Source organism: Myotis davidii, unplaced genomic scaffold (assembly GCF_000327345.1).
Source record: "Myotis davidii unplaced genomic scaffold, ASM32734v1 scaffold530, whole genome shotgun sequence".
NCBI lineage: Eukaryota > Metazoa > Chordata > Mammalia > Chiroptera > Vespertilionidae > Myotis > Myotis davidii.
The window spans coordinates 442,535-453,687 of NW_006282272.1; the positions used below are offsets into that span (position 1 = coordinate 442,535).

General features: G+C 44.2%; 1 protein-coding gene across 1 annotated transcript in view; it reads left to right on the forward strand.

Moving 5' to 3' along the window:
* The window catches only part of CASK (calcium/calmodulin-dependent serine protein kinase (MAGUK family)), a 232,579-nt gene that overhangs the window by 168,977 nt on the left and 52,449 nt on the right, over window positions 1-11,153 (forward strand). The window contains exons 13-15 of the mRNA XM_006752810.2: window positions 50-127; window positions 2,649-2,729; window positions 9,593-9,781. Of these exons, the coding sequence (XP_006752873.1) occupies window positions 50-127; window positions 2,649-2,729; window positions 9,593-9,781 (348 nt within the window). The remainder of the gene's footprint in view (window positions 1-49; window positions 128-2,648; window positions 2,730-9,592; window positions 9,782-11,153) is intronic.

The window sequence follows — 11,153 nt, forward strand, 5'->3', positions numbered from 1 at the left end:
TGAATTCCAGCAAAGAATAATGTGATTGGCTTTTCTCCTTTGCTTTCAGCTGTATGACAAAATTAACACGAAGTCTTCGCCGCAAATCAGGAACCCTCCGAGTGATGCAGTACAGAGAGCCAAAGAGGTAAGTGACATATTTTGTATGTTTGTGTTTTAATATATTTCTATGGATTTCAGAGAGGAAAGGAGATGGGGAGAGTGACAGAAACATCATTAATGAGAGAGAGTCATGGATCGGCTGCCTCCTGCACACCCCCCACTGGGGATCGAGCCTGCAACCCGGTCATATGCCCTGACCAGGAATCGAACTGTGACCTCCTGATTCATAGGTCAATGCTCAACCACTGAGCCACACCAGCCGGGCTGAGGGACATTTTTGTAAACAGACCTGGGAGTCCAAGAGCAGCATTCCCCAGGTTCCAGGGCTGGTTCTGCTGTGTGAACCTGAACTTGTTAACACAGCAACTTTTGCTTCTCTTTTTTTTTTTTTAAGTTACTGCACTTGATGGAAACAGACATGTTCTGAACATTTGAGTTGCTTTTTAAGGTGGAAATGTTTGCAAGTTAATTTAATATCTGCAACATCTAAGTTCAGAGATATGTCATTTCTATAAATTGTCAGGTAATGTATGTCTGTCACAGACGTTTTAAAACCTTTTTGATATGGAAACGTGACATTGTAGAAAGTTTGGAAAATAAAAATTCATGCATGATCCCATCAGCCTAACTCAGTAATTTTCATTTGCCTGTCCTTTTCCAGTCATGATCCATTTGCATATAAATGTTTATATACAATCAAAATGTATCCTTTTTTTGCCTGACATATAATGAGCATTTTCCTATGTTTCAACTTGATCTTTGCAAATATAAGTTCCGATGATGACATAATTTCTCTCTTTTATTACTAAATGCTGATGAATTGGCAATTCCTCCATTGTGAGACACCTAGTGGGGGTTTTTCCACTTTTTGATGTCATAAAAACCTTCGTGCAAATAAAACATTTCCCTTTGAAAACTTTACTTCTTAGGAAGTGAGAGGATCTGAAGGGCATCATTCCTTCCCCACCAGGTTTTACACACAAGACCTGTCCCAGAAAATATCAAATATTCACTGAGAAACAAAACCTCAGACAGGGGCCTGTGAGGCCCACCCACGTCAGGTCCGGGCACCAGCCAGGAGGCATCCTCTCTAACGCAGGAGACCACACCTCGGTGTTTAAAATTATAGATTGAGCCCTGGCCTGTCTGGCTCAGTGGCTAGAGGGTCAGCCTGCAGACTGAAGGGTCCCGGGTTCAATTCCGGTCAAGGGCATGTACCTCGGTGGCAGGCTCCTCCCCGCCCTGATTGGGGTGCGTGCAGGAGGCAACCCATCGTGTGTGTCCCTCTCACACTGATGTTTCTCTCTGTGTGTCTCCCTCTGCTCTCTCTAGAAATCAGTGGGAAAAATATCCTCAGGTGAGGATTTAAAAAATAAAACAAAATACAACTTCCTTTAAAAAAATTTTTTTAATTAAATTTTAAAATAAAGAAATAAGATCATAGATTGTGAGAGTAGCGAGGGACCAGAGAGAGTATATGGTTTCATCCTTTCATTTTCTAGTAGCAAAACTCAAAGCATAAAATACAGCAAGGAGAAGTGGCTTGTCGTGTAGCACAATTAATGACCAGCATAACCAGTACTGGGTACGCGTGCTTTCCGATAAGAAAGAAGCCTTCCAGCCCTGACCGGTGTGGCTCAGTGGATAGAGCGTCGGCCTGCGGACTCAAGGGTCCCGGGTTCGATTCCGGTCAAGGGCATGTACCTGGGTTGCAGGCACATCCCTAGTGGGAGGTGTGCAGGAGGCAGCTGATTGATGTTTCTCTCTCACCGATGTTTCTAACTCTCTGTCCCTCTCCCTTCCTCTCTGTGAAAAATCAATAAAATATATTTACAAAAAGAAAGAAAGAGACCCTCGGGTTGCTGTTTGTCCCATGGCCCCTGAGGTGGTGAGTAGCCTGTGGGTTTGCTGCTGAAATCGAAGCCTGAGGCTAAGGGCGCTTAGACGTCCCATCTGCCCAGGGTGCAGGTCTCCCAGGGGAGCCGAGAGTTCCTACCGCAGGGGTGGGCCCTCCGAGCCAGTCCTGCCGGGCAACCGTGACTGGCTCAACTTGGGCCATTGGATGCCTTTAGATGAGCGCTCTGGGCCCAACCGGCTCCGATTAAGAACCGTAGCAGGATGTTTACTCTAAAGGACAATGGGGGCTTCCCTCCCACCACCCTGGGCTCATGTCACAATCAAATTCTAAATGTGTAAGCTCCATCTTGGTGGTAAGGGATAGCTTTTGAAGAACAGCTTCATTTTTTTAAATATATTTTTATTAATTTCAGAGAGGAAGGGAGAGGGAGAGACAGAGAGAAACATCAGTGATGAGAGAGAACCATGGATGGGCTGCCTCCCACACGCCCCACACTGGGGATCGAGCCCACAACCGGGGCCTGTGCCCTGACCAGGAATCGAACCCTGACCTCCTGGTTCATAGGTCAGTGCTCAGCCACTGAGCCACGGCGGCCAGGCTCATCCATAATTTTTAATTTAAAAGACTTTTATAGTTTTAAAACATATCCTGTCTGCAGTATGGTATATCTTTCTTTTTTATGTTTTAGGTATTGGAAGAAATTTCATGTTACCCTGAGAATAGTGATGCGAAGGAACTAAAGCGTATTCTAACACAACCTCATTTCATGGTGAGTAACCATTAAACCCCCACAGAGCTACAACCTTCCTTTCAAAAGAAGCTCTTCATATTTTTAGATTTTTTTATTAATGTATATTGGCATTCAATATTCTGTTCATGTCAGGTGTACACGATGTGATCACTACCATAAGTCTATTAACCATCTGTCACTGTACAAAGTTATGATATTATTAACATATTCTCTGTGCTGTACACTACACCCCCGGGGCTCCTCTATTTTATAACTAGAAGTTTGTACCCTTCACCTTTTAAAAAAAGTTTCTAGCAGTCCTCATAAAACAGCCATCTTCATCAAATGCAATTTATTCCTGCAATATCAGACTGTTAACATTACAGTACAAAGTGACATGTGCACTCCTATCAGTAAACATTTCCAAAAAATAATAAATAATTCTTGTCATCTCTGAATATCGAGGTAGATGCTTGAAAGACATTTTCATTCAAATATGTAATTGCCAGCTGTGTGCCAGGCGCCATGCTGGGCACTGAGGGTGGTAGTGAGGACAAGGTCCCTACCCTCAGGGAACTCCCATTCTAGTGGGGACGGGGTGAGGGGAGATATGTGAGCCGGAGACAGATGGCAAGGAGTAAACTAACAAGATCATCCTATATAATAAAAAGCTAATATGCAAATTGTCCCCTCGGAGTTCAACCACTCGCTATGATGTGCGCTGACCACCAGGGGGTGGTGTGGAACGAAGGAAGGCCCCACAGCCGGCAGCCAGGGGAAGGAAGGCCCCCATCGGCCCTGATTGCCGGCCAGGCCTAGGGACCCTACCTGTGCACGAATTTCGTGCACTGGGCCTCTAGTTTCATATAATGATCATGACCATGAAGAAAAGAAAGGATAATAGGGCAGAGATGATAGTAAAATGGGAGCTACTTTATTTTTTTTTAATATATTTTTACTGATGTCAGAGAGGAAGGGGGAGAGAGAGAGAAACATCCATGATGAGAATCATGGATCAGCTGCCTCCTGCACTCCCCACACTGGGGATCGAGCCCACAACCCGGGCCTGTGCCCTGACCGGGAATCGAACAGTGACCTCCTGGTTCATAGGTCGACACTCAACCACTGAGCCACACCGGCCAGGCGGGAGCTACTTTAGATAATCAGGGGAAAGCCCCTCTGAGGTGTGAGCGCTGAGCCAAGACTTGTGATACGAAAGAACCAGCCTTCGGAGTGTGCAGGCCTGGGGAAGAGCAATGAGCGGCCAGGGGCAGGGAGGAGCTGTGTAGGGTCAACATATGGAAGGAAGGCCACTGTGGCTGCGACCTGGTGAGAGAGGAGCAAGTGGTACAAGCAGACCTAGAAGACAGGGCCCTCCCGGCCACGGTGAGGAGCCGGGATTTGTCCTGATGGCGCGAGGAGGGCACTGGGGGGCTGCAAGCAGGAAAGTACTATCAGCTCGGAGCTTTAGATACTGCTGGGCTGACGTGCAGAGAATGGACTGTAGGAGGGATGAGTTAAAAGGAGGCCACTTAGAAGGCTGTTGTGAGAGGTGGTCGAGGCTTGGAGAAGGATGGGGCTGGCGGAAAGTGGGCAGATTGAGATTCTACATCAGAGATGGTTGGATATGACAGAACTTGCTCAAGGTTGGCATGTGAAGTGGTGTGACTAATCCCTTTTACAGTTCACAGAGGAAACTGTGCCCTCAAGGCTTGTCCGGCTGGCGTGGCTCGGTGGCTGGGCGTCAACCTATGAACCAGGAGGTCAGGGTTCGATTCCCGGCCAGGGCACATGCCTGGGTTAAGGGCTCGATCCCCAGTGGGGGGCGTGCAGGAGGCAGCCGATCCATGATTCTCTCTCATCATGGATGTTTCTATCTCTCTCTCCCTCTCGCTTCCTCTCTGAAATCAATAAAACATATATTTTTAAAAAAGAATATGTGAAATAAAAAGAGGAAAATCAAAGATGGAATATTTTTCTTCAAATACGTTATAAGGGATGATTGGGCAATTGTTACTAATCTGAAATAGCTGTTATTTTTAATTATATAAGAAGAATCGTGTAATAGGAAAAAACACTTTTTGTACTGTAATAAAGATTTGGACAAGATAACAACTTCAGATAAGAGTGAAAAAAATGTGACTATTTTAAACTGAATAGAAAAACTATGAATTTCAGGTTCAAAAAGTGGTTCCTCTGACTTTTAATTTCACATCAAAATGTACCACTTAATGAAGCTTTCATGACAACCCAAGGTGGTTTTAAACGTTTTGTTTTGGGGCCCTGACTGGTTTGGCTCAGTGGCTAGAGCGTTGGCCTGTGGACCGAAGGGTCCCAGGTTCGATTGCGGTCAAGGGCATGTACCTTGATTGCGGGCACATCCCTAGTGGGGGGTGTGCAGGAGGCAGCTGATCGATGTTTCTAACTCTCTATTCCTCTCCCTTCCTCTCTGTAAAAAATCAATAAAATATTTAAAAAATAAAAATAAACATTTTGTTTTGGGGAAAGTATGATACAAATTTGCTTATAAAATCTTTTGTTCTACATCTGATTTTTTAAAGAAAAAAAGAAATCATTAACTTCTATTAGTACAGTGGGGCCTTGACTTCTGAGTGTCCCGACTAACGAGTTTTTTGAGATACCAGCTGTCTCTCGGCCGATATTTTGCATTGAGTTGACAGAGTAATCACATTGAGTTAACGAGCTCGGTCTCAGAACGAATTAAACTAGTAAGTCAAGGCCCCACTGTATGTCTTTACTGCTTTGTATTTTATAATTGCAATAAGCAAAGGATCTGTTCTTTTTTAAAATTGCTATTTAGTGATTTTTAGACAAAGAGAGGAGGGGCGGGGGGGAGAGACATCAATTGGTTGTTCCACTTATTTCCACATTCATTGGTTGGTTCTTGACCAGGGATGGGACCCGCAACCTTGGCGCATGGGGCCCGCACTCTAACCAGCTGAACCACCGGGCCAGGGCCAGGGTCTGCTCTTTTGAAAAAATTAGTCTTTTGAATGGAATAATTAAAAAAGATTTTAGTGCAGGGGTGGGCAAACTTTTTGACTCGAGGGCCACAATGGGTTCTTAAACTGGACCGGAGGGCTGGAACAAAAGCATGGATGGAGTGTTTGTGTGAACTAATATAAATTCAAAGTAAACATCGTTACATAAAAGGGTACCGTCTTTTTTTTCAATAGTTTTATTCATTTCAAACGGGCCTGATCCGGCCCACGGGCCGTAGTTTGCCCACGGCTGTTTTAGTGTGATAACATTTTTATCATGACTTTTAGAGTACAGACTTCAAAAAATCATTTAAATCTATACTTATTTACACTTCCTTTAATTACTGCAAATATTTATAAGTATATGCATTTTTAAGTGTCAGGTAATTCGATGTTAAGTCCCCCTGTTTTACTGATCAGAAAGCAAAGAAAAAGCCAGATAATTGAACAAATAAGCGAGATTATAAATATGCTAAGAATAACTCCCAAACCTTGGCATCATAACCACATATAAGCATTAAAATATTTTCCTTTAGCTATTAATATTTCTTTAAAAATACTAAGGTTTCGAAACCATAATTGAAAAATGTTTCTAAGATAGAAAGTTTCTGCGTTTAAAGGTCTATTTGACATAGTATTTCCCACATGGGACATTCTCCAAACATGCTTCCTTGGGAGTGACCAGTGGGCTCAAGTTAAGTTGCTAGGAAAACTGATCCTCATTACAAGTGAACCCACTTTTAAAAGCATGGGCTTTGGAGCCACAAGGAGGCCACTTACAAGGTGGGTGACCCTAAGCAAGCCTGGTGATTGGCTTTTAAAATATATTTGTATTGATGTCAGAGAGGAAGGGGAGGGAGGGAGAGATAGAAGCATCCATGATAAGAGAGAATCATGGATCGGCTGCCTCCTGCACGCCCCACACTGGGGATGGAGCCCACAACCTGAGCATGTGCCCTGACCTGGAGTTGAACCGTGACCTCCTAGCTCATAAGTCAACGCCCAACCATTGAGCCACACGGGCCGGGCTGGCATATTCTTTTTAATGGCTTTTTTTTTAACAACCTGTAAGTGACCCCCTGTATTCTATTTGCAGATACATTGGAGCCTCGGGTTGACTTTGATCTTGTGGCAAACTGGTTACTATCAAGTATGACCTCTGGTAGCATAATTTGAGCGTTTTTCTTTTAAAGTTCAGTTTGAGTATTATTTTGTGATTCCTTATAAATAATACATTAAAATACAAGTATTTGCTTATATATTTAAAAGGAGAAATAGAAATCACTTGCCTAAAGCAGCATAAACACTTTCTCTCCAACCCATGTACCCGCCATTATAACCTAACAAAAGCTTGGTTCGTTGTTTACCTGGCGACGTGTCCTCCGATCCTACTAAGCACCTTTTTGAAAATTCACTAATTATGGAAGGCACACCTATAATGGATACAGTTGGGCTAATTTTAGCAGAAGAAGTTCTCAGTTTGTCTATTATTGGCGTTTGCTTTGTGCACTAAGGCTTCGCTCTCAAGTGGCCACAATGAAAGCAGGAAAACAGGCATTTACCTGCATAGCAGCGCCTCCACACGTGGGCTCTGGGCACCGGCGCAGGGGTCAGGCAGGGGTCAGGAGGTCAAGGCCTCAGGGCCACCGTGAGCCCCGCTCTCCAGCTGTGCCCTTGGGTGTCCCTCCCCCAGACCCCAGCTCAGACCAGCCTCGGAAACTTTGCAAATCTGCAACTTTATTAGAAACCCAAATGTGCCCTAACTGGTTTGGCTCAGTGGGTAGAGCGTCGGACTGCGGACTGAAGGGTCCCGGGTTCGATTCCGGTAAAGGGCAGGTACCTTGGTTGCGGGCGCATCCCCAGTGGGAGATGTGCAGGAGGCAGCTGATCGATGTTTCTCATCGATGTTTCTAACTCTCTATCCCTCTCCCTTCCTCTCTGTAAAAAAATCAATAAAATATATTAAAAAAAAGAAACCCAAATGCATATATTGCTCTAAGCACATGCACTACTGATGACAAGTCAATCCCGGCTTTGTAATTGCGCTGCATTGTTACTTTCTTTTCGCCTCGCACGCATGCCTTTGAAATTAAAATAGCCAAGTCATAACTGTGATAAGTCTTTAATTAAATAACTTAATTTGAGATGCTAAGGGTTGTACTTTCAAAACAATTTTAATTGCATTTAATTATCTCTAGAGATTTCATCACCACACAGATCACAGATTCAGACAGAACTGAATTTATAGTTAGCACATAAGAAAATAGAATCTATGTAAGCTCCAAACATACTCATCTTTAGCTGTAATATTCTCCTTGAAGTAGACATGTTCAAATATTCATGCTCTTTTTTTTCAAGCCTCACCCGAGGATATTTTTTCCATTGATTTTTTTAAAGAGAGAATGGAGGAGAGGGAGGGGGAGGGATGAGAGAAAAACATGAATGTGAGAGAGACACATCGATTGTTTGCCTACTGCAGGCACCCCAATTAGGGCGGGGACTGAGTCTAACCCAGGTATGTGCCCTTGACCAGGGAGTGAACCCACAACCCTTCAGTCCGAGGGCCAACACTCTAACCACTGAGCCAAACCGGCCAGGGCTCTTCATGCTTATTAAAACCTTTGTTGTGATGGCACCAGGAGCATAGTACGTCTCAAAGAATATCCTTTTTTAGGGATATTTGTTATCCAGTTCCACCAAGATGACATGTGCAGATATCAATACAAAGAAATCACTTTTTCTTTGTTAAAGGGCTTGGCAAAAGGAAGTCATAATGATAATTGTCTACTTATTTTTCAGTCAAGTGCTCCAAAATATAGAAATGAATAAAAACATTAGGTGCGTTTAGATGTTAGCTCCATATCGAATGTGATATTTTGGAAAATTACATGTTTTTCAGTTACACTTGTGTGTGTTCTCATCTCTTTTGCGAAGTCATATGTTATAAATTGTCTTCATCCTTTTGGTTATATAACAGAGTTATTGTTAACACTATCAATGAAAGGTATTTACTCAGTACACCAACTATTGCACTGTTTCTTTTTAGATCTGTTTCCATTTTATGCCCTAGAACAAATTTGCCACCCTCATGAGCCTTTCTGCTAAATTATTTGAAATTGCATTATGTCAGCTTTTTAACAAGTTAGTTGGGCCCTAGCTGGTGTTGCTCAGTCGCTAGAGCACCGGCCTGCAGACTGAAGGGTCCTGGGTTCGATTCTGGTCAAGGGCACGTACCTTGGTTGCAGGCTCCTCCCCAGCCCAGGTCCTGGTCAGGGCATGTGCAGGAGGCAACCTCTGTTTCTCCCTCTCTCTTCCACTCTCTCCAGAAGTCAATGGGAAAATATCCTCAGATGAGGATTAAAAAATAAATAAATAAACAAACAAACAAACAGGTTAGTTGGTACTTTCTTATAACATCAGACCATACCTCTAACCCAGGTAATCAGGAAACACGTGCATTCATTAATTTACTCACTCATTCATGTGTTCATTCTTTTTTTAAATCATCATGATTATTTGTCATAAAGAAATCAAGGTGCCTGGGCGGTGTGACTCAGTGGGTGAGCGTCGACCTATGAACCAGGAGGTCACGGTTCGATTCCCGATCAGGGCACATGCCCAGGTTTCAGGCTCCATCCCCAGTGCAGGAGACAGCCGATTCATGATTCTCTGTCATCATTGATGTTTCTCTCTTTCCTTCTTCCTTCCTCTCTGAAACCAATAAAATATATTTTTTAAAGAAATCAGGGTATAGTTATATGTAGGTGTAACGTGCTTTGAGCTCTCTGTAGATGAGATACACCTTTGAGAGGCAACGGGTGATTGTATGCATGTTTATAGAATCGATTTCTGCTGGAATAGTACTATTATTGAGATTTTACTTCTCTCCTGAAATACTAGGCCTTACTTCAAACTCACGACGTAGTGGCCCATGAAGTTTACAGCGATGAAGCGCTGAGGGTCACACCGCCTCCCACGTCTCCCTACTTAAACGGTGATTCCCCGGAGAGCGCCAACGGAGACATGGACATGGAGAACGTGACCCGTGTCCGGCTGGTTCAGTTCCAGAAGAACACGGATGAGCCCATGGTGAGTAGGAAGGAAAGTTCTCTCGCCTCCCAAAATGCCAGCGCGAGCAGGAGCACCTGACTCCAGCCTCTACACCCATGCGGGGGGAGAGGGGAGGGAACCCGCTTCACACCCTCACTTCACACAGGCCCGCTGCCCAGAGCCGCTGTGCTGGCACTGCCCCTAAAGCAGGCTGACTTCTCCTTCCCGCCTCTTCTTTCACAACTGCTCTTCACCTTTACTTAAAAAAAAAAAAAAAAAAAAAAAAAACTCCCCAGGGTGGGGCATGCAGGAGACAGCCGATCCATGATTCTCTCTCATCATGGATATTTCTCTCTCTCTCTCCCTCTCGCTTCCTCTCTCTCTAAAGTCAATGAAAACATTTTTTTTTAAAGACATACATAGTCCATTACTCCAGAGTGTGCCTCTGGGCATCAAAAGGCACAATTTAAAATATCGTCAGTGGTGTGGGAAAAGTGAATGTCAAAAATGGGATTGTTAAAAACATCCCTTTATCAGTCTCGTGGTTTGCAGAAGACTCTTTTGGAAGGCATTCAAAGAATTGGGTGAAGTGGCTAAAATGAAACGCACCATGCAACTCCTCGCTCCCAAGGAATTCTACCCCTGGAGGGAATCCTGTTGGCATCTACCCATTTAGCATTAATTTTCTCAGTGTTTCCGAATAGCACGGGAATAGAATTAATTAATGGTGATCCCTACCTCATTGTCATAGAATTGACTTAGATTGGGAAGATCAAAGAAAGGCTCCGTGGTGTTACCTGAACAAATGCGAGGCCGGGGGTGGGGGGAAGGGGTAGAGCAGAGTAGAGACCATCCAGGCAGACCCAGTGGCAGGTGCAGAAATTTGGAAGTGAAAGGGCTTAGTGTCGTTTCAAAATGGAAAGGAGGAGCCACGACGGCTCTAGAAAACACAGTGAGTGGCAGGAACGGGGCACACACCTGCGGAGAGACATGGCAAGGATTCATTCTTTGTCTTAAAACATCAGGAAGATAGGAGCATGTTTTCGTTTGAGAAGTAATCACTGGAGAACGGATTAGAGGGCAAGAGTGGGTGTGGAGAGGCTGGTTAAGAGGCCGTTAGTATCAGAACACAGGGGAGAGCTGATGGGACTGAACTAGAAGGATGGACATCAAATGGAAGGAAGTGAAAAGATTTCACAAAAGAGGAAAACCAGCCCTAGCCAGTTTGGCTCAGTGGATAGAACGTCAGCCTGCAGACTGAAGGGTCCCAAGTTCGATTCCGGTCAAGAGCACGCACATGCCCGGGTTGCGGGCTCCATCCCCAGTGTGGGGCGTGATTCTCTCTCTCGCTCCCTTCCTCTCTGAAATCAGTAAAAATATATATTAAAGAAAAAAGGTTATATTTCATTTA